Raw genomic sequence first — 24,378 nt, 5'->3', positions numbered from 1 at the left:
AGGTGCTCAGACAGAGCCCCTGTTTAGGGTGGGCATCCTCATTCTGTAGGACGCGCTGCAGCGTGGGACTCCGAGACATCGCCTTTTGAATGAGAGTGACCACCCAACCTCTGGCCTAGACGCTCTGCCCTCCATAGACAGCCATCCCCGCCCACCAGATAGTCACAGTGTCCCCTCACGTTGCTCCCATGCCACCTCCCCAGCTGGCTGTCGTTCCCTGCTCTCCCTCCTGCCTGGTCCTCCTCCTGTCCTCCTCCCGGTGGATGATTTATGGATTTTTGCCCCTCGTTTCCTGGTCTCCAGGAGCAGTGGCTGGGAGGGGAGGGCCCTGCAAAAACAATTCTGACCCTTCCCCGCCTCCTCCCGTTGCCCCTTTAAAGGAAGCTGCAGGATTAGCTGGGATTTTAAGAAGAATCATGCCTTTTCACTGCTTTAGGGCTCTGTTTTTATTCTTTTCAAAGCTCTAGGACACCAAGGCAGGAGGAAGAAGAAGAAAAAAAAAAAAAAAACCCACACACAGACAGACACACTCACCCAGAAACAGCTGCAAATAGCCTTGAATTGATTTCTTTTTTTTCATTGCTTTCCCTCATTCACCAACAAGTGGAAGGGCTGGAGGTGACACAAGGACTCCCAAACAGACCATGCCGTCTGGATAATGGTAATACGAAAGCAAAGGCCGGAGGGGAGGGGGCGCCTTCTTCCACCAGGGATGTGTTCGGAGGCCTTAACCCCTTCAGGCCTCAGAGCACGCCTCAAGGAAGGCACTGCGGTCACAACCCATTGCACAGATGAGAAGACAGAGGCTCGGGGGGCTTGTGCTTTCGGACCAGGGAGGGGATGAAGTCAGAGCCCGTGGGGTCAGGGTGGAGCCAGGTGGGCCCCAGGCTGATGGGAAGGTGGGCCGCGGTTTGCAGACCCCCGTAGCTGCCAGGTGCAGACCCAGCCTGGATGGGGCTGCGGGAGGCTCCTCCTTCCCCCCCAGCAGGGGAAACCATCGGGAGCCCCACACAGACAATTTATTCTTCAGGAGCACCCTATAAAGTGTCTAATGGGTTCAATGAGGCATAAAGCAAGAGTAAAAGGGGGGGGGGACAGAGGGAATAAAAGGGAGAGATGTGTGAAAGAGCAGAGAACAGGCCCAGGAAAGGAACTGGGCAGCGCTGTCCCTCGGCCCTCAAGTGGCCTTTGTTGCTGCCTGAAGCAAGCCGGAGAGCGGCCTTGGTGGCGGGCTCTCTCCCAGCGGCTGGGGCCCGATGTCTGCATTCAGAGAGGAAACTAGAGCGTTCATGAGGTGCATGCAGAGCACCCAGGCAGCCGGCTCGGGGAGATCCCCTGCCCCGGGGTCCCCCAGAACCTGAAGATACTCGAAGCCAGCGCCGAGGGGTCCTCTGTGCAGCACTGGAAGCCCTTCTCACACCACTGTGGTTCGGGGAGAGGGGTAGATGGTGACATTAAGTCAAAAAAGAGCCCAGCATCTCCATTCAACCCTTTCTCTGGCCTTGAATGACGGGGCTTCACCTTTAGCAGGAACCCTGGCAGCGAGGAAACTTGGAAAGGAGGGAGGCTTTGCGACTCAGTAACACTGTCTTTATTAAAGCACAAAGGCCCCCCAAAGTCCGAGTGATTGCTGGAGGGGGGGTTGTTCTGCGGGGCTGGCCAGCTCTGCAGAAAGCCTTCAGGGCCCCCAAGCGGGGCCTGGCAGGAGGTGGGCACTGTTAACCCTTCCTGAGCGCCTCCCGAGCACCTGGTGCTGCGCCCTGCGTGCACAGGTCTCCCTGGGATACGGGAAAGCCACCTTCCCACGTGGCAGGCACAGCTTTGCCCTCAGCACAAGATGAAACACAGCGCTGTTGGGAAAATAAAACCAGAAAGGAGTGGGGAGTTTATTTTGCACCTGTCGAGTGTGAGCGCCGTGGGAGACACGATGAAGATGCAGTGAAGGGGCGCGGGATGAGCAGGTGTGGGGACTTGGGTCCTGCCCAACCTCTGGCCAACTGTGTGCTTTAGTCTAGGCCACCCTGCACTTTTTGGGGCTCTGCCCGTGCATGTCACTTTATCTCTTTGGGTCATTTACCTCTGTTTGCCCTGATATTGAGCTTAGTTCCGAAAGTGTGGTGACCAGTGGGGAGTTGTCCCCAGTGAGAGGATGAGCCCATGTTGGGCATTCATAACAGGCAGCAGGGCTGCAAGACAGTGTGTATTATCTATCCAAGAGGCTCCGTCCGAACTTGGGGTGACTTGTGGGCTGGTTCTGACAGGTGACAGGAGCACTGATTAGCAAAGGCCCCTGGGGGGTATTTGAGGTGACAGTAAGGGACAATGTAAACCTTGGCAGATAGTGGACTAGAGAGTCGAGCCACAGCTGGCATGTCACAGAGGTACCTGCTTGCTGTCACCAATAGACAGGTGGCCAGCATCCCACCCCCACCCAGGGCAGGTGGGATGGATGGAAGATGCCGTCTTCCTCCTTCGGGGGACATGTCACATCAAAACCATAACATGGACAGATAACTAATCCACAAACTCAGCCCTGTTCTCTCCCCAATGAGATCCTGGTATGCTTGAGAACACACAGCCAACCATCGGCTACATAAAATACCTCCCACTGAAGGAAGTAGGCACTCATCACCGCCTGTTTTGCAGACACAAAAAAATGGAGGCTCCAAAGGTCTAAATCACAGGTCAAGGTTAGTTCCTGGTAGTGGAGCAATGATCTTGATTCCAGAGCAGCTTGCTGGCCCCAGAATAGGCAGGTTCAGACTCTCCATCCCTGGTTTTACCTGCCACACCCTGCCATCTTTTGCACCTCCAGGAAACCCTGGATCTCCCCCACCCTCATCCTTCTCAGCCTGTTCCTCATTCCCACGACAGCCCTTGTCAGCATCAGCAGCTGCCCCACGATCACCTCAGCTGCTGGGTCATGACCGTCAGGCTTGGGGGCCCAGAGAGATTTCTCATCACATGGGGCAAATATTTGCTGAGCGTGTCTCGTGTACTGTGCCCTGTGCCAGGGACTGCAGATGCCAGCTCTAACGGAGTTTCAGGCTGGAGCGGGAGTCGGGCCAACAGGCAGTTATAAAATCCCCCTGGGCCGAGGACAAGCAGGTTCCCAGGAGTTAGTGTCATCCCTCACTGGAGGATGATGTAGGGACTGTGATTAGCTGCTCACAGGAGAGAAAGGGGACTCTAGGGGGAGCAGGGACAGTGTGGACATGGCTCATTTCCCTCTTCCCTCCCTCCCTCTCTTCTGCTTTCCTTCCTTCCTTCTTTCCCTCTCTCCATCCCTCTTCTTTCCTGTAGATAGATAGATAGATGGATCAATTGGTCGATCGATCAAGGAGGTCTTGTTGCATATCAGGGATGCCAAGAGCATCTGTTACCTTGTCCCTAGGGTGAGTCACATAGCGTGTACTGTAAGTGGTCACACAGTCCATTTCAAAGTAGCACTAAGTATGTTAGGCCTGTCGTGTGCTGGGACCTGTTTGGTTGATGGGGGTGACAGTTCCATAGCACTTCCCAGGACAAGTCTCTCTCTCTGCCCACAGTGGCTAAGGAAACAGCAGATGGGGAAACATCCTGGAGAAGACGAGTGAGGATTAAAGCAGGGCGGATAGAAATGTGTGCGGCTCTGAGTGTTCTCAATTCCCTTGTCTGAGAACCAGGAGCAAATGGAGGGTAATCCCAGGTGGAAGGGGAGGGGGCGTGGCACAGAGCAGCAGAGTCAGGGAGACCCAGGTTCAAAGCTCAGGATCTCTCTGCAAAACTCGGGAACATTATTTACGGAACACCTGCTGCATGCCTTCTGTGGGGTTCAGCACTCCCCTTTTACCACTTAATTCAACCTTCACATGAGGCTAGTCAGGCAAGTATTGGCAAATCTACTTTATACCTGAAGATGCAAAAACCCAGAGAGAGAAATGATAGGCACAGAGTCACAGAGTGAGGGAAGGATTCAGCATTTGAACTCAGGTGTGCTCGGGTGGATCCCAGACTGGTGCTCAGTGGTATATGAGTACCTGTCGCCTCCTCGCCACAACGATCCACCATTCATCCACCAGGCAGAAGAGAGTAAAGGCCTAGGGCTTTGCCTCTGGATCCAGGCCAGGGTGGGCATGGATCCTAGCTCTGCCTGCAGGGTGGTCTTGGGCCTTTCTTTGCCCCTGAGCTGCTTCCTCAGCTTCAACTGAGGACATAAGAGCACCTGCTTCATTCTAAGGCTCATGAGAGAGGATAGTGTGGAAACACAGGCAAGGCGCTGGGCCTCCAGGGAACACACAGCTGTTGGCGTCATCGTCATTTTAACTTTATTGCCTGCAATTTTTATAAACCCATTCCCAAACTGCAGAGTGTTCTCAATCTGATGGGCGAGTGAGATTGAATTCACTCACCTAAGGACAACCCGCGTAGTAAATACTCATCGTCAATGGCACCGTCAGTGTAGGGAGTTTGGCTCAGGAAGTTACTGTGGCCCTCCCGGTGACTTGGAAAGGCCTCCCAGAAACAATGAGACTCAAGCTTCCTTAGGAAGGACAGGTAAGAGGAAGGGCTAGAGCTGGGCCTTCCAAAGGATGAGAGGTGAGGAAGGTGGAGTCTAGGGTGGCTATGAGGTTGGGAGGCAAGTAGGCTGGGCCAGACTGCAGAATAGGGAGACAGAGGTGCCAGACCAAGGTCCATGAGAATTGGGGAGCCCTTAAAGGTTCTTGAGTAGGGGCATATTCTGGGAAAGTGGAAGTGGCACCGAATAGCCTCACACAGTGCCGTATGCTGTGACAGCAGCTGTCTTCTTTCCTGTTTGACAACCCCCGATGTGTGATGAACTAGAACCCCCAGTGAGAACACTGGCGCCAACGAGAACACACTCTGCAGAAGCCAGACAAGATCTTCATCCTGAATCATAATCATGTCATGTCACAGTGATGACTGGCCCTGTATGTATTAATAATCAGAGTGCCAACATCCAAGACAGAGTGCTTACTCTATGCCAGCCCCGATACTGGAGCCTCTTCAAACCCTTAACGATTCTTAGGTCTCTCATGGACCCCAAACTCCTTGCTTATGACAAGGAACTTAAAACAGACCTTGACCAGCCTGAAATGCGATTCATTAACAGTCTTCCTGTACAGAGCAGTTCAAGCAAATAGCTTACCTTGCTGGTGCACACCTGTAATCCCAGTGGCTCAGGAGGCTGAGGCAGGAGGATTGTGAGTTCAAGGCCAGCCTCAGCAATTTAGCAAGGCCCTAAGCAATCCTATCTAAAAATAGAAAATAAAAAAATGTCTAGGGATGTGGCTCAGTTGTCAAGCACCCCTGGGTTTAGTCCCTCGAACTTACATAAATAAACAGAAGATGGACACAATGCCCTAGCTATGTTATAGGAAAAACCAAAAGGCAGCAACTTCTAAGTAAAACAACACACATCCTTCAGTGTTTAAAATGCTCAGGCACATCAGAAACCATGATGAACTAAAAAAATGGGCATGAATTGTAAGGAATGTGTACAGATGTGAGATGGGAAAGCCCATGATGTCCCAAGGCATGTTGTCAATACTATTCTTCTGTGTTGGACATCTTGAAATAAGAGCTAAGCGCATAATAATATTTTTGGATCCCCAATATTGCAACAGTGACTAGACCGACAGAAGACTGTTGGCATTGGTCACTCGGATTCCACGGGGCAGTATTTACATTAGTGATACAACTTTCTGAAGTACTGGACGATGCTTGGTAATATACTGGATAAAAGAGGGTATGTCCTTTTCTCAATTTATATGGTAAATGTGTTTCTGGAAAATTCAGCATAAATTAAAATGAGGTTAAAAAAATAAATTCTTTGGTGCTCAGGGCCCTGGATTCAATCCAACAATTCACTGAAATCCGTTATTTTTGTTCCCACATTATAGATACGCACACTGAGGTGCCAAACCTGCTCTAGGTCAGAGCTGGAAGTGGAACCTACTCTGGGTTTCTACTTCACCATTTCATGTGATACTGTTTTGTTGTTTTATGGAGTAACATGGCTTCAAATGAATTCAACTTGCATTTTTTAAAAATATTTATTGTAGTTATTTTATTTATTTATTTTTATATGGTGCTGAGGATTGAACACAGGGCCTCACATGTGCTAGGTGAGCGCTCTACCACTGAGCCACAACCCCAGGCCCTCAACCTGCATTTATTAAACACCTCCTGGTTCTAAGTATCCTAGCAAGTCTAGAAGACACAGAAGTAAATAAGACTTGGTGGGGTGGTCCAGAGAGAGAGAGAGAAACATGGCAGAGAAAACGAATGGAAGAAGATCCGTGTGTCCAGAGTGGACGATCCTCAAGGGGGAGTAAAGAGAGGCTGCAAGGGTTGGCAGGGGGCTTGTTGGCGATGCTGATAAGAAGTTGAAAATAATGGAGAGTCACTGAAAGGCTTAAAGCCAACAGACGATGTATCAAGCTTTCTTTTTACAAAGCCACTGTGACTGTAGAATGGGCACCAGATAGAAGACAGCCACAGCTAAAACACAGGTGGTTCCAGTAGGAGACGGTGACAGCTTTGAGCTGAAGAGCAGAGGATGGGATTAGGAAATGCAGAGGAGTGTGAATTCACCACCACCCTACCATGTCTGAACACAGAGGGTGAGGGAGATCGAGAAGTCCAAGATGAAACCCAGGGTCCAGGCTTGAGTGGCCAGTGCACTGTGGGGCTGTTGGGTGAGATGGAAGAATATAGTAGGAAGCAGAGATGTGCTGGGGTTGAGGGAGAACATTCATTGCTTTGGAGACTCATCAGATTTGCAAGTGCTGATATTTGGGCAGCAGACAGGAACGTCCAAGCTTAGGAGACAGGCCTGTGGGGTGCAGCCCCCTCCCTCTGTGTCATGATTCCTTTATCTGTGGCCCATGGGTGCTTCAGGGGGCCTGTGAATCACACACACATAGATATAAATTATGGGGTCATATGGATATGTACATTTTTCTAGGATGAGGATCCCTAGATATCATCTGGCTTTCACAGGGACCTATGTCCCCCAAAGGAGAAGCTTCTGATATGACACATTTCAAATGATCTGAGTTATGACATCCTTTTTAATACAGCCAAAAGTTATCTGATGTTTCCAATTAAGAAGGGCATTTATCAGAAATAACAATACCTCCAATTAATCTGCACATTACCTTGGCATTATTTCTGTATGACACGTGAAGTAGTCACACAGGACTCTGGTTACTCTGAAGTGTTTTGTTTTGTTTGTTTTTAACTTCTCCCAAAGGAATGGGCAGCTCCTCTTGTCCTCAAATGTGTCACTTGCAGTATTATTTGACAATCAGTTTGCATGTCCAGCAGTATCAGAACATAAGGTAGCTTTCATCTACTTGGGGACGTCTTCTTTTTACTCTTTTTAAAAAATGTTTATGGGGCTGAGGCTGTGGCTCAGTGGTAGCGCGCTTTCTAGAATGTGTGAGGCACTGGGTTCGTTCCTCAGCACCACATATAAATACATAAATAAAGGTCCATTGACAACTTAAAAAAATATTTTTAAAATGTTTATATATATTTAGTTGTTGATGGACCTCTGTTTTATTTATTTATTTGTAAGTGGTGCTGAGAATTGAACCCAATATCTCATACATGCTAGACAAGCACTCTACCACTGAGCTACAACCCTAGCCTTCTTTTTTTTTTTTAACTTTTTGTTTTGCTATATTGGGGTTTGAACCAGGGGCCACTGAGCTCTATCCCCAGCCTTTTTTGTTTTGTATTTTGAGATCAAATCTCATTAAGCCAACAGAGTCTGGCCTTGAACTTGAGAGTCTCCTGCAACAGCCGCCTGAGTTGCTGAGATTATAGGTGTGCACCACCATGCCTGACTGGGTATATTCTTTTGCTAGACCCTGAGACTACTTGACTATTTCTTTTCAAGAAAATATGAAATCATGATCCTATCTCTAATGATTTAAATTTGCTTCATAATATTAAATTTCGCCCCCTATTTCTGCGCCTTTCTCTAGAAACATGGTGTGATCTTTTTAGGACATTCTAAATATTATACAATTGGTTGAAACTAAGATATATTAACCAACAAAGCCCATAGCTCAGTGGTAGCAATGACAATGGAAACAGCTAGGACTTTCTAACACTTTGGCAGTGGAAACTTCTTTATTGCTGCCACCTGGGAGTTTTCCTGATTTACAGAGATAATAAGGTAAACAACTGCTATGGATTGGGTATGATTTATCTTCCAAGGGTTTGTGTGTTTGGAAGCTTGGTCCCCAGAGTGGTGGTGCTGGGAGATGGCGTGGAGCCTTTAGGAGGTGGAGCCTGGTGGGAGGTGTTTAGGTTAGTGAGGGAGCTTCCCTCTGAAGGGATTAAGATAGCTCTCATAGGATGCCTGAAGTCTTGCAGTAGCAAGCACAACCTCTAGATCACTCGCTGGCTTCCAGTTTTGCAGTGTGGCCTCTCATTCATGCCCCCACCATGATGTCACCAGGCCTTCATGAGAGCCGAGCTGATGCAGGTGTCATGCCCTTAAATCACCCAGTGATCTACACAAACCTCTTTTCTTTATGAATTTAGTCTGCATCCGTTATTTCATTATAGTAACAGAATACAGCAATTTTAAAAACACGTGCCTTAGGACTGAAGGAGTTGCTACTGAAAGAATAGGCAGATACCTAGTAAGAGAATGCAAGAGATGGGTAGAGGAGGGAAGAGGAGACCTGAGGCTAAGAGGAGGAGAAACCAGAAAAGAAAATGATGAAAGATTCTCTGAAAAATAGAGAAAAGCCAGGATGATGGCTTATGGAGATATGAAGAATTCTAGGAAGTGGGAGGAGGGCTAGAATATATGACCTGGGAATGTCCACTGGAGCCAACAAGGATAAGCAAGAGCATGAGCAGCACTACAGCTTCATGGAAGTGCCTCTCTCCATTTCAAAAGATTAACTCATGCAGAGGGGGGAGAGCGGGATGCTGAGATCAAAGAGGACACATCGGGGGTTGTAGCTTGAGTGACACCATTGTCCAAGAAGGGGACACAGAAGGAGAGTTAGATCTGGGGAAGAGAATAATGGCTTTGGAGTTGAGCATATGGAATTATAGGTCATCTTCTTGGGAAATCCATGTGGGTAGACATATGGGATTTGAAACTCTGAGTCAGAAACTCCAGGGATACCACCTGGTTGATGGGGGGGAGGGGGATGAAGAGCATCAGCACATTGGTGGCTCCTAAGAGCATAGAAGAAAGTGAAAAACCCAAGAGAGTGTGTGAGAGAGAATAGAAGAGGGGTGTCTTAGTCTGTTTTCTTCTGCTGTAACAAAATATTTGAATCTGGGTAATTTATAAAGAAGAGAAGTTAATTTGGCTCATGGTTCTAGAGGCCAGGAAATCCAAAAGCATGGCAGTGGCATCCGGTGAGGGCCTTCTTGCTGCATCATAACATGGCAGAGGGCATCACGTGGTGAGACAGACCCAGCGTGCTCAGATCTTCTTCTTAAAAAGCCACTAGTACTGTCATGGCGGGTCCCATTCCTCATGACCTCATCTAATCCTAGTCACCTCCAAATATCATTAACATGTGACTTTGAGGATTAAGTTTCCAACTCATGAACTTTTGGGAGGTACATGGAGACCACAGCAGGGGTAAGACTGGACTTTGAGGAAGCAGCTTAGAAATCTGCAGAGAGTAAGCTACAGAGCTAGAGGACAGGGCTTATTCCTGGGACCAACAGTATCTGGTACTTAATACATGCTAATCAGAGTTGGCTGATGGATTGGTTGATTGACAGATTGACTAAAAGAATGCACAAAGAAATGAATCTGTTGGGAAAGAGACTTTAAAAATGGAGAAGGGAAACAGAAAATAAAAGTCTAATCAAGAAAAGTTTTAAATCTGCCAGGATAGAATAAAGTCAAGCACTAAGAAACCATTAGGATGGACTGTTATGGGTTCCCTGCTGTCCTCTGCAATTTCCACTGGGTAGAGAAGTGGGAGCACAAGAGAGATTGCCACCAACTAAGAGAACAGAAGGTGAGCATAGATTTTTTTTTTTTCCAAGAAATGGAGCAGTTTGAGAAGGAGCACCAGCATATGATAGCCTTCGAAGGGATCCCATGGTGCTCAGGATTCCTGAAGAAAGACCCAGAAGAGCCCAAGTCCTTGATTGATTAAGCGCATCTGCCTTTGAGAAGAGGGGATGCACACAGGAACCAGGCAGCACCCCACTGCAGGTGTAACCCCTGGATATTGCTCTCTTTGCACCCTCATCACCCGACAAGTGTAAGGAGTAGACGGACGCGGGGTTGTATTTCTCATCCAGCAGCGACCCCACCGCTGCTGGTGAATCCATACCGGGGAATGGTTGCCATGGAGACACCAGCCTTCCAGTCCAAGAAGACGGACAGGGTTTAAATCATTCTTAGCCAAGGTACCGAGTGTGTTTTCCAGGCGATGAATAATAGCTCCTAACACAAGTGCAAGCTTGGCTGGGCATGGCATAGAATATTTATGTTGCCTGGGCTTGTTGTTGGATTTGTTTTCATTTTTGTGTTCTTTATGGTGGAGCTCTGCAAAAAAAAAAAAAAATCAATAGCATTGACTCCCTGGCTAATCTTAATTCACCATGAAATAGGCTTAAACAGTAGCCTCCCCCATCCAGTGACTTCCAGATATCCTGTAGACAAGGATTTAAATTGAGTCCAACCATCTTAATGAGCGTGGTTGCTATTTTAGGATCTCGTACCCTGGCATGCAGGGTTTGTTTCTTAACCTTGGAGGTGACTTTTCTCGGGTCAAAGAACCCCGCCTGCTCCGTGTCCTGAGTCCTTCTTTTTAAGGAACTTTCTTTCTCCATGCAGTATGCTCTAGATCCAGACTCTGGGAGCAACAAGAACATGCTGTTCCCCCTTCTAAGCCAAGCTCCAGGAGCAGCTCTCTTGATGTTCCCCCAAAAGACTCATGTGTTGAAGGACTAGTCCCAGCCCATGGTGCTTTTGGAGGTAGTGGAACCCTCAGGAGATGGAGCCAAATGGAAGGAATTTGCTGAAAGTCAGGATAGAGAAGTGGCAGAGACTGGATGTGAGCTTTGGTTTTTTCTAAAGTCAAGACCCGTCCCTGAATCGATGCCATTATTGCTCAGGCTGTGCTCTAGGCTATTTGAGGAGTGTTTCATTCTGCCTGAGTGGTTCGTGCTGAGTCCTGGGAGACATGGTAATGATTGAAATGGCCTTGAAGGTCAATGTGATTTTGGTAGGCAGGGAAGGAGGAAAGATCTTCAGGTGAAGGGTGTGGCAGAAGCAAAGGTAAGCAGGCAGGGAAGTGCAGGGTTAGTCCAGGCAATACCAGAAGATGTGGCATGAGATGATCCTGGTTGGATCAGGGGGACTTTGGATTCCCCCAAGGGTCCATGCAGTGGTGGAATGCAGGCTTTGGAGTCAGATGGATCTGAGCTTGAATCCTGCATTCCTCTGCCCACGCAATCCTGGACCAGTACATAACTTCTGGGTACCTCAGAACTCAGTGAAACGGGCATGATACTAGTCTTTGTTTATATGATTGACATAAGAATAAGGCACACACAGAGCAGATAATAAATATGAGTTTCATTGGTAGTATCTCCTGAACTGGGTACTTTTCCTTCCTGAGTCCTCAGTTTCCAACCTGACGCCCCTGGGTTGTTAAATAATGGAGTCATGGAATCTCAGAGTTGTAATGAGCCCTGGGTGCAGGTGATCTTTGCGGTCTCAATCATCATGGAATAGAAAGAATAACCCCATTCTCGGAGCACCTAAGTGATTTGATTCTTTGCCCCTAAGGCCCCTGGCACTGAAGATTCCCTGATGGTCTGATTCTTCCCTTATGGACCACCAAGAGCTGGGAATGGGCAACTGGGGTTCGTGGCTCAGTGGTAGAGCACTTGCCTAGCACATGCGAGGGCCTGAGTTTGATCCTCAGCACCACATAAAAAATAAATTAATTAAATAAAGGTATTGTGTCCAACTACAACTAAAATAAATTTTTTTTTAAAGAGCTGGGAAAGGCATTTTAACATCAGTATCTGAAAAGTCTCAGCCATGTTACCTGGATAAACTGCGCCTGAGTTCCCAGCAACAGAGAGCTCCTCCGTCTCTTACCTTGTCAGGTTCCTGGTGTGTCATCAACGTTTTTCCATGTGCTCTGGGGATATAGCTCAGAAGTCAAGTGCTTGCCTAGCAAGGCCCTGGGTTCCATGCCCAGCACCACACACACACACACACACACCAAAAAAAAAAAAGAAATGATCAAACATTTTCAACATTTTCAACATTGTCCTTAGCTTCTCCTGAGAGTCTGGCTTCCCCTTTTATAGGGCATGTTTTGTCCCCGTCTATTATTTGTCTGTCATGAACACACCTGGGTCCCATTCGTCTCTTAAACTCAACTTCTGAATGTCTTTTTTTCCCCCTCCTTTTAAATTGGAATTTGGTTGTAACCAGGTTTCATCCTGGTATAATTCCTTCCATTCCATGTAAGTACCATCGGTACCCTGGCTCCTGAGCTGCCCCAGCTGATGGCTGGAGTTGGGACTCCATCGAGGATTCTCATCTCTAATGGCCACTCTGGCTGACTCTTGACGCCCTCTGACCTTCCTTTGAGAGTGGCTGCTGCAACTCCTCCTGAGGGCTGAGTGTGCTTCCTGCTGCCCTGTGATTTTTTTCTTCTCCCTAGATTCTGTCCACCCAGATTTTCCCAGCCATTGAGTGACCACCTCTTAACTTCAGCCTTCCACTCTTACCACATTGCCATTCACCCCCGCCCCATCTGTCAGAAGAACCTATAAGGATTCCCAAGAGCTACTTCCTACCCTCCGCTCTGTCTGCATTCTTGAACCCCCAGATAAGCTGTTCTCTGCCAGCCAAGGCCACGCACTCACTGGGTTGGAGAGGCCTTGCTTTGTGCCCAATGCTGGCCAGCAAAGGCCATCCCCAACTTTCTCATTATTAAGCAACTTGTCTGTGTCATGCTTTGCATGTTGATCTCTAATCTACCTCACGTCATCATGTGAAATAGACATTATCCTCATCTCACCCATGGGGAAGAGGGTAGCTCAGTCAGGTCTCACTGATCTTTCAACCCGTGCCCATACCTTGTGCTTGGTGATGGGGTTCATACCGAATATCGCCCTTCCACCTGTTTCTAAAACCATCCAGAGAAGGCTAACACAGTGGCTTCCAAGAATTGGCGGTATCTTTGGCAGGTCTGTTCCAACTGCTCCTTTAATTTTACAGACTAGACCTCTCTAGAGGCTACTTGATTCTATTTGTTGATGTTTCTGCTCGGTTCCAGATGGAGAAGGTGGTCACTCTCAGTGGCCCACCTTCAAGATCCTCAGTTCATCCTCAGAATCTTCTCTTCATGTCTGAGTAGAAGGGAACAACGTGGGCCATAGGGGAAGTGCCTCCATTTAATAAGAAATAATAGAATGGGAGAGGACCTCCCCAAGATCACAGAGCCAATGAGTGGTGGATCTTTAGGCTCCATGTTTCACTCTTATTATGGAAACTTTAGAGAGCAAGAATGTCAACAGTGACTTGTTTCTGTTGCCCATAACAGTCTAGGTGTGAGCTGCTGAGGTTCAGGAACCTAGTCATCTTCTCTTTTGTTGCTCAGACTTCCTTGGGGTGTCGCCTTCATTTATAAAACCTGAGAGACCTTGTCTTCATTGCAGCCCATGGAAAGGGCAAGAAGGTAGGGATAAGATACAGCCTTTCCCTTTAAGGACCTGACCTGGAAGCTTTATGTAGCACCTTCATTCATACCTTATTGGCCAGACATGGTCACATGGGCCCATTTAGCTGCAAGGGAGTCAGGGAAGTATTGTCTTTTCTAGGTAATCAAGGATCCAATCAGAAATGAAGGTTTTGTTACTGTAGAAGAGAGAAGAGATTTTAGCAGAGGGCTCATGGTCTCCATGCTGTGATAGAAGGGCAGATAGAACTTTCCTTTCCCATCCCATAAACTCCTCCCAACTCAAATCCTATTCCTCAACACCTACTCTGTGTGCCTCCACAACCCAGTTCAGGGATAATGCCCTGAAACCTGTATCCTAACGCAGGCCATGTTTTGTTCTATTATTTTAGTCACTACACAAGGTCTAACTTTCACAGCAAAACCATTGCTTGTTCAAAAATTATGACTTCAGTTTCTTGTGGAAATATTGCTGCATCATTAAAATACTATTACCTGCTCAGAAGAAATACTTTTATTTCCTGATGAAAACACAACTCTACCTATTAAGAATTTGGTGGCTTGAAACAAACAAATTCCCAAATTTACAATTTACAAATGTCCCACGTTTACAATTTCTGTTAGAATGTTCTAGAATGGCACATCCACAAGTGGGGGAAAAAATTGTAGGGAGGCCAGGTATGTCTATGGTGGCCTCCTTTACTAGAATCTTTCCCCCAAAGATTAGTGATACCTTTATTGGTGGCTATGCCAGATTATTTGGTGACTGTTGTAGTGTTCTTTCCTGGGAACTTGGGTTAATGGTGTCTAAAAAGCTGAAGAGTGTGGGGAGGGATCTGTTAATATTCAAAAGAGTGGTTGTTTAAGGATTGCATGTTCAGTGCTATGCTTGGCGACCCTATGGGATGGCCCCAGGCACAGAGGTGGGGCTAATTAGAAAGGGAAGTGGGCGGAGCTTCGTGGTGTTTCCCTGGCTAGGTTAGTGGGCAATGAATTTCTGCCAAAAGTCAGGTGAGAAGATGCTTGAGGTTAAGGACAGTGAGAGAAGACAGGGGTTGAAAGTAGCTATAGAGAGCACATGTAGCATATGTGGTGGAGAGAGGGGACTTCCTCCCTAGCTTTCCTGGGTTTTATCTGCAAAGTAGAGACAGAACCCATTCAAGTGGTATGAAGATCAGTTAGAGACAGTATATGGGTCACCTCTGGCACCCAGTAGATGTTCAAGTTAACTGCAGGGTCTTCTAAGGCTCTGAGTAGCTGTCTCAGAAGATTCAGGCCAAATCATCTTAAGGACCCTGGAGAGCTCCAAGGGAGGACTGCATCTTTGAGAAAAGGGTTGCAGTCGACAAACGGACTGTTCTAGAAAACACTGTGACAGCTGGGAAGTACTTCACAAATCGTCCATCTGGTCTTTCTCACAAATGCAGAAAGAAATCTTCGCATCCATGGGATGATTTTAGTGATGCACAAATGCAGATTAGACAGCATCCAGTCACCTGCTGGGACAGCCACCTCCTTTTCACATCTCCTGAAGCAAAAGGGATGCTGAAATTCTGGTTTACCTTAGCACCCCTGTTGGACTTGCTGCTTTTGCTTTGAAGAAAGGCAGAGCATGGCTCTGACTCGACACCTTTGGCTAGCATTTAATCACATTTTATTTTTACTGCATTTATTCATTTGTGCTCAGACATAATAGTTTTGTGTGTAGTGATAATTCAGCTTTCTAATCCTACATATTTACTAGCATAAGATTTCTAAGTGATTGCTAGGTATGGTGGAGGAGTGAAGGCCTGTAGTCCCAGAGGCTCGGGAGGCTGAGGCAGGCGGATCGCAAGTTCAAAACCAGCCTCAGCAAAAGTGAGGTGCTAAGCAACAAAGTGAGACCCTGACTCTAAATAAAATACAAAATAGAGCTGGGGTTCTAGCTCAGTGGTCAAGTGCTCCTGAGTTCAATCTCTGGTACTGCCCCCCCACAAAAAAAAGACTTATGGAAAATGTTAAGTAATTGAGAGGTAACACACATACTTGGGACAGTAGTTAGAAGAGTGATTCAAGTTTGGATTAGTCTGCCGCTGCCTCTTTGCTGGTAGTAAAATGCCATCCCAGAGGGGTCAATGCCTGCCCCAGCTGCCCACATGTTGCATCTGCTGACCCTGGGTTCTCACCCCCGTGCCATTTTGCTTTTTTCCAAATGCCTTTTGAACAACACTCAAGTTTCCAGCTGACCCCATTAGCCTGAAAAACTTGGGGAGGGGCAGCCTTTCTCCGACTTCCCTGGCATTCCCAATGATCAGACAGTCTCTCTGCTCTGAAATAAATAGTTGTATCCTGGAAATAGGGGGAGAAACAATTCCCCACAATTCCAGTATTGGAATGCAAATGAGCAATTAGAGTCAATTAAGACAGGATACAGTATAATTACCACCAATTGCACTAACCTTTCTATTCAGAAGGACTTGACCTGCTGAAGGGGAATTAAACAATAGTAAAAATCCCTTCTTAACCAAGGGGGTGTATTTGGGGGCAGCCAGGCCTCCTGTCACCAGACCTGAGATGTCTGACAGGTTAGACCCGCCTTCCCCCACGCCCACTGCTCTGAGTCTGAACCACTCCTGGCAGCAGCAGCCAGGCTTGATGGTACCTTGTCAGAGACCTTATTGTGCCCATCACTGAACGCTGCATAATTTAGCAGAATGCCTGAGCCCTGCAGCAGCAGCCTCTTGCCTCTTCCAGACAAATCCTAGGTCCTTAGACACGTTCAGCGGCACCCAGCTTTGCCAGGAAGCACCTTGCACTTGAACTTTCCTGCCCTCTGAACTTGACCTCCTGGTCTGTCTTTCAAAACCAAATTCCTCATGACATTCTCACTGATAATCACACCTCTTAAAATCTGGCCCAAGATTTCTAAATCCTGATTTATGTGGATCCTGCATTTCCTGTGGAGACAGAACAAAACCGTGTTCTTAAAGACCTACGTTCTAACCTGAGTTCCACCTCTCAGCCTGTTTTTTTCTTTTCTTTTCTTTTTCATCCATCTCGTAAGTATGGTTTGAGCACAGCTTATGGTTTTGCAGGTGCAGCTTGGAAAGTAGAAGACAAAAATCTTATATTTTAGAAATCTTAAACCTTTATGAGGCAAGGAAAGTGCTGGCAGAGAACACTTCTTGGTGCCAGGAGAATTCTGGAATGGCCTGAGTGGTGAATGTGGGTGAGTCTTGGGGAGAATGTAGCGATGGTCCTCTCTGCCACATCTGGGCAGACAGCATGGTTTACAGGTTCAGAGAAGGGCGGTGCCTATAGTAAGACACATTTCAAATTGACCACTCTGAGCCCCTATTTCCAGACCTATGTAAGACAGGACGGTGACTTCTCAAGGGAGGGCTGGGCATTTGACTTTGAGGAGTCCTCAGTCCTATTGTGGGGATATAGACACACAGAAAATGAACACCTTGGGTGGCCAAGGGCTGGAAACAGATCCTGTGGACAGACAGAGGCTAGGAAGAAGCAAGAAGTCCTTAAGAAGCCTGGCGTGGGGCCAGGTGCCATGTCTATAATCCCAACGGCTCGGGAGGCAAGAGGCAGGAGGATTGCAAGTTCAAAGCCAGCCTCAGCAACTAAGTGAGGCCCTAAGCAACTGAGCGAGAACCTGTCTCTAGATAAAATATAAAAAGGGCTGGAGGTATGGTTCAGTGGTTCAATCCCTCATGCCCCAAAAAAAGAATCCTGACATGAAGAAGGATAGAGACAGACCAGAGCCACACGGGAAGTTTGAGCAGAGCCGATTTTTTTTTTTTTACCTTTATTTTATTTATTTATTTTTATGTGGTGCTGAGGATCGAACCCAGGGCCTCGCACGTGCGAGGCAAGCAGTCTACCACTGAGCCACAACCCCAGCCCAAAGCCGAATTTGATTTCAGGATTATCTCACTCAAAGCCCAACCTTTTCACTAGATCCCACCACCTTGAATGTGAGGCTGGGTGGGGAGTGGGTAGACCCAGAGGAGCCAGGAAGAGACATAGTCAATTAGTATTTTTGCACCTTGGGCTGCAGCATGGACAACATCAGGCTGTCACGGTGACTAAGAAGGAAGCTGATAAAGGGCCCTGTGATGGGGAGGGATGAGGTGCGATTTCAGAATACAGCTGGAGATGAGATGGGAAGGATTTGGTCCCCGACTGCGTGTGGGACAAGCTAAGGAAAGAGGCGAGGCTAACTTGAGTCTGAGCCCCTGGGTCACCACCTGGGGGCTCCTAGGTGTCCCAGGGGGCAATGTTCTGTGGCCATTTCTGCATCCTTGGCTGGTTCCATGTCTTCCTCGCCTGAATCAGCCTCTCCCATTCCCATTTATACTTGGCCACTCAGCTCCTACTCACTTTGACAGATCCCGTCTCGCAGACCCCGGAAGCGCTTTTCCCACTATCTGTGTAGCCTTTTTTCCCATGGGATCCTGACTGTGCATTATCATGACCTCGGAAGTCTCGTGCATATATGCATGCACACAGGCACCCGGTCTTTCCTTGAGGTCAAGGCTGAGGTCTTAATGTGGTAGAGCAAGGCAGGAACACTGGCAGCTAAAGAGCTGACAGGCTGTGGTTTTGCACGCTGACACACAGCTCTGCTTACTGACACACAGCTCTGCTTACTGACATTTAACCCTGGAGGCTTGCAACGGCTGACAGGTATCTGCAGAAGATAAACCACGGTAGGAGAAGCAAGAAACAAAGCAATGGGGAGAGAACAATCCCCCTTTAGGCTTAGTGCAGTAAAAGTCCCTAAGACCTGTGAGCCAAGTGTCCCTAGGCTGTTGACATGCTTGCACCCATATAAGGAATATAGAATGCTCCCTCCAATAGAATTGCATCAACTTCCTTGCCTTGATGTACCCCAAATGTGCTTATGTATAAAAGTAAGAGCTCTGCTATGCTTGGGGCTCAGACTTGGGGAATTATTCCTCTGGGGAATGGTGCCTCTAATAAAGTTGCTTCCAGAACTCAAGGGTCCTGACCCTCACTTCCCACTACCTTTCCATTCTGGTAAACCTCAGGAGACTCTTGAAAATGTATAAATGAAACATGGACAAGATCACAGGTCGCAGAGAGAGGAATTCCATCTCCACTGATTACGGGGTCTGCCTGGAGAACTGGGTGGAGGTGTCTCTGTGGCTGCATCCAGGCTTGGCTGCAAAGAATGCTGTGATCAATTAGTGGTGCCTGACAAGAGCACAGGAGGGGCGAATGGGAGCATTTGAGTCCTTTATGAACAATCTCCTGATGACAGGACCTGTATGGATTTTGACAGCCTTCAGCTGTTCTCAAGGAAAAAAAAAATGAAATGAATGTCCAAGTGTCTGGTGTGGCCAAGGATAAACACAGATTAGAAGGAGCTTTTTAGAAGAACTGGAACCAGCAACAGATTCCGATGTGCTCTGCGTTGCATTTACAGCTTTCATACCACCCTCCTCTGGTATGCATTACATAATGGTGCCCCTAAACCACCTTTTGTACCCCTAACTCGAGGCTCTCAAACCTTAGCTTACAAATGAATTTTTCTAGGGTAATGTGTGCCAGCCAGTGGTTTACTCTTGGCAGCTAAATGCGTCTGCACTCAGGTCTTTGGGCAATTCATTTGAATATTTTATTTCCTTTATGGTTTTGTAAAAGGAGAATAAAAATGAAGTTGTGGATTCCAGTGGAGGGAACGTGGCTCTGCTAAAAGTAATTGAAAAAGCAAGAGCATTCATTTAGACCTCTAAACAATAGAACGGCTTCAAAAATAATCATCAGCCACTTAATGAACCATGTCACTGTAGTGGTCAAGGAGTCACTTATGTAGATTGCCTGGGCACAGCCTGGGTACATTTAGCCAGGGTCATAAGTGACCCCCCGCCACCTACCAACACCCTAGAGAGACCCAGTCCACTCCATGGAGACTGGGCAGAGCAAAACTGGCAAGGTTAGTCACATTAAGGCAGTCTTGCAGGTGAAGGACAAATCTCTTAAGATTTTGAGTTGTTCTTGTGTTTGACGTGGTAATGTTCTGTTCCTTAAATTGTCTGAGCATGGGAGGTTAAGGTGGCTAAGCCGGAGAGATATCATGAATCTGGAAGAGGTCAGCTCCTGGCCATTGTGGATAAATTAATCTGTCACACACGACAGAGCAACTGGAAATTATTCTGTGAAAGCAACAAATTGTTAGCCTCAACCTGTCTTTTTGTCAAGTTAAACTCACTGACTGGGGACTGGCATTCATCTTGGAGGGAAAAAAAAATCCAAAACTGACATGAGATGCTGAAGATCTATCCTAGCTGGTGCCTAGAAAGCCTAATGAAAGTGGAGATTGTATAGTACTGGGCAGGAACCATCAAGCATTTATTGGTTGCTGGCCTCTTATTTATTATTAATATCAATTGCTGACCTCTTTTTTATTATTAATATCAATTGCTCTTCTATGTTTGGCTTGTGTGCCCCTTTTTTTGGCTCATATACGACAGCAAGAAATTATGTTGAGTGTGTGACATGTCAGTTGAACCAGTGGTTGACTTGGAAACAGGGTTGCAGGAGTTGGTGGCTCTAGGGACAATGCCATCATTGTCATTGATTATAGAAGTGGGTGGATAAAATGATCCGACCTTCCAGGTTATGTCCACAGGACCTATCATCATTACCCCCTGTTGGCCCCGATTTCCTACTTTCTGAGGTCTGGGTTTAAATCTCTGCTTTGTCACATATTCATGGAACAACTTAGCTTCTCTAAGAGTATCGTCTCCCAGATTGAGAAAATAACATGGCGTTCCTGTGGCTCTCCTGGTGGGTGAAAACGTGATCTTGCAGTCAGGCAGGGCTTGCTGTGAATCCCACATCTGGTCACCATTTGTTGCTGGGTGACCTTGGACAAATTACTGGTGACCTCTCCCAACTTTCTCATGTATAAAAAGAAGACAGCTACACCTTTTCAGAAAATGAAGTCCTGACCAAATGCGATCTTTGTGTGTTACCTGGCATAAAGCAAGGACTCTGCTTCCCTCTTCCTTCCATCCCCTTTTGCCATGTCCTGAACTCCTCTTATCCTCTGTGAACCAGCATCTGTGTCACCTCTTTGGAGGAGCCTTCCCTCACTGCTCTTGTCACGAGCTGCTTCCTCTCCATCCTCTCTTGCCCTCCCCTGCCTCCATGACCCCATTATCTGTTTTCGGCATGTCTGTCTTTTCTACCAGTTGAAAGTCTCTTGGAGCAGAAATCCCATCCCCCGAGTCACCCTTATTTATACATTCCCAGGGCTTCGCTCAATGCTGGGCCCTCAGGAGCATCTGTGGTATCTGAGGGAGTGGAGCGAATAGGCAGATGGCTGAGCGAATGAATGAATGAATGGAGCGAAGGACTGAACTCTCCTGGCCACGGAAGCCTTGGGCTGAGCAGGAGTGAGAAGTGAAACCAGAGCCAGGCTCAAAACACAGGGGTAAACTGAGTCTGCACCATCACGGAGGATCCTTCATCTCTGGGTCTGCGCATTTGCCGCGAAGGCCCGGACTGTCCTCGGATTCTCAGAAACATCTCTGGCTTCTTGCCAAGTTGCTGGTCTAAAGTGGTGGAGCAGTAGGCCCCGCCCCGGGGGATGCAACCAAGGCATTGGAGAGGAGGTGACAAAGGAGAAAATATGAGACCTGGCAGGACACCAAGCCCCACAGGGACCTCAGGTGGGAGGTGTGTCCAGTGCGTGCGTGCAGCCCCCAGGACTGAGATTCTGGTAGCGTGCGAAGGTCTGCCTGATCCCATCTAGGCGGCGTTTGTGCAGGGAAGGTTTGTGCATCTTCCACGTGCCTCAGCTCTTACCTGGAATTTGCCAGCAGAAGGGGTCTCTCAGGTTCATTGGATCCAATCACCTGCCTCTATAGCTGAGCAAGCTTAAATGACTTCAGGCCCATGCCAGCGGCTTTTCCACCCCAGTTTTCTTTTCTCCCCTCTCCTCCCTCCCTCCACTCTGTTCTCTTCTTTCTTCACCTCTCCTATCCTATCTTGGGATCTAAAACCTTGATTTTTATTAAGAGCAGTATTTTTTTTTTTCAAAACTGTGGGTTGTGGCTCATTGGTGCATTATGAAATGGATTTTAAGGATCGTGACCAGCCTCTTAGAACATGAAACAGAGCTGGGCATGGTGGCACACACCTGTAATCCCAGTGACTCTAGAGGCTAAGGCAGGAGGATCACAAGTTCAGAGCCAGCCACAGCAACTTACCAAGGCCCTAAGCAACTCAGCGAGACCCTGTCTGTAAATAACAATAAAAAGGACTGGGGATGTGGCTTAGTGGTTATGCACCCTGGGTTTAATCCCTGGTACGAAAGAAAGAAAGAGAGAGGGGGGTGGGAGGGAGGGAGGGAGGAAAACGATGGACAATATTACCATGTGTCACACATGCAACTGATTTTGTGAAACTCCTTTTCAGCTCAGTATGCACTGGGTTGTGATAATATATTTCTTTCCATGGGCTGTAGTCAAAAATGTTTGAGATGCAGTACCATCAAGCCGATTGTAGGCCTCAGTAGGTATTTTCCAGAAGATCCAGTCCTTGAAGGGACAGTGGTAGGAGACAGTGCAGGACAACAGGCTGCATCTGGGGTCCATTCTTATTGCTTTACTAGGAAATTCTTCTTCCCATTGGTCCCTGCAGGGCCCACCACTGTCACTGGTTTTTTAAATTATTTTCCTATGGTTAGAATCTTAACATGAGATTTACCGTAACTTTTTTTTTTCTTTACATGCAGCACTGGAGATGGAATTCGGGGGCTCACACATGATAGGCAAGCATTCTACCTCTGAGCTACATTCCCAGCCCTCCCTTAAATTTTTAAGTGTGCTGGGCCGGGGTTGTAGCTCAGTAGCAGAGCACTTGCCTAGCATATGTGAGGCACTTAGTTCAAGCCTCAGTACCACATAAAATACATAAATAAAAAATAAAGGTATTGTGTCCATCTATAACTAGAAAATAAATATTTTTAAAAATTAAAGCCGGGTGCCGTAGCACACACCTGTAATCCCAGCAGCTCGGGAGTCTGAGGCAGGAGAATCCCAAGTTCAAAACCAGCTTCAGCAATGGCGAGGCCCTAAGCAACTCAGTGAGACCCTGACTCTAAAGAAAATACAAAATAGGGTTGGGGATGTGGCTCAGTGGTCAAATAACCCTGAGTTCGATCCCCAGTACCCCCAAATAAATAAATAAATAAAAATGAACTTTTAAGTGTGTAGTACACTACAGTTAACTCCAGATACAGTGCTGGACTGCAGATCTCCAGAGCACATGCCTCTTACTTGATGGGAACTTTATGCCCATTAACAAATGACTCCCTATTTTTCCTCCCTCACAACCACCAGTTCAAGTTCATTCTTTGATTCTATGAATCTGACTATTTTGATACCTTGTATGAGTGAAATCACACAGTCCAATGGGCTCTTAGTGTTGCATCTGTGGATTTTACCCAAATAGATAGAAACTATTTTTTAAAACCTGAGGATGTAGACTTTTCTGTTGCTGTTGTTCCCTAAATAATGCAATCAAGTGACTTTTTTCCCCCCCACGGTTGAATTACATCAAGTATTATAAGACATCTAAAGGTCATTTCAAGGATACGAGAGGATGAATCAAGGGTCTCTGCAAATACTAGGCCATTTTATTCATGTAAGGGCCATGAGTATCCACTGATTTTGATACCCATGGGACTGCTGCAGCCAACCTGCTTGGTTGGGATGGCTATGTTTGTTATTCTGTGACTGTGATACACAGATGAATAAGAAAGAAAACATAGTGTGTACATACATTGACATAGCAGTCAGCCTTCACAAAGGACAAGATGTGATGTGCAGCAAAATGAATGAACTTGGGGATGTTGTGCTAAGTGAAGTAACCCCGACACTGTCACCCCTTCTTGAGTCTGTGCTCTCCTTTTCCCGGGCAGGTTGTGTACGTCACCGCGACATTCCCCTACATCATGCTTCTGATCCTGCTGATCCGAGGGGTGACGTTGCCAGGGGCCTCTGAAGGCATCAAGTTCTACCTGTACCCCGATCTCTCCCGGCTCTCAGACCCACAGGTAAGGGCTGTCGACTCAGTGTCACCCACAGCCAGTGGAGGAAGCTTTCTGCAAACCCCCAGCACCCCCAGAGGCTCAATGGCCAGTTAAACAAGTTGGAAACCTGTGGACCTCTTCTCAGGACACAAAATTTTAATGCGTCCATTAAATTTGTAGGAAATCAAAGATATCAAAATACAGTTACATTTATAAAAGGCAAATTTGTCACATAGGATATATAGGCACTTTTTTTAACGGTACCTTAAATAGCAAGATCCACAAGCAGGTCTGATAACTACCAGTTGAGGATTCCTTATTCCAAGTGCTTGAGACCAGAAATATTTTAGAATTTGGATTTTTTTTTTCTAATTTTACAATATTTGAATATACATGATGAGATATCTTAGGGAGAAGACCCAAATCTAAACACAAAAATTATTTGTTTCATGTATACCTTGTAGACATAGTTCAAAGGTAATTTTATACAGTGCTTGTAACAGTTTTATGCGTGAAACAAGTGTTTCATGTTATAGGATTTTTCACTTGTGACATATGGACACTCAAATTCCAGAGACTCGGGTGGCTGAGGCAGGAGGATCACAA

At 47.0% G+C, this 24,378-nt stretch overlaps 1 protein-coding gene across 1 annotated transcript in view; it reads left to right on the top strand.

Annotated features, from left to right (window-relative positions):
* The window catches only part of Slc6a11 (solute carrier family 6 member 11), a 126,955-nt gene that overhangs the window by 38,657 nt on the left and 63,920 nt on the right, over positions 1-24,378 (top strand). Inside the window, exon 6 of the mRNA XM_005333864.4 lies at positions 23,662-23,796. Coding sequence (XP_005333921.4) covers positions 23,662-23,796 — 135 coding nt within the window. The remainder of the gene's footprint in view (positions 1-23,661; positions 23,797-24,378) is intronic.

Source organism: Ictidomys tridecemlineatus, chromosome 16 (assembly GCF_052094955.1).
Source record: "Ictidomys tridecemlineatus isolate mIctTri1 chromosome 16, mIctTri1.hap1, whole genome shotgun sequence".
In the NCBI taxonomy this organism is placed as follows: Eukaryota; Metazoa; Chordata; class Mammalia; order Rodentia; family Sciuridae; genus Ictidomys; species Ictidomys tridecemlineatus.
Note: the sequence above shows the minus strand (reverse complement) of the source record. Positions and strands in the feature narration are given on the sequence as shown.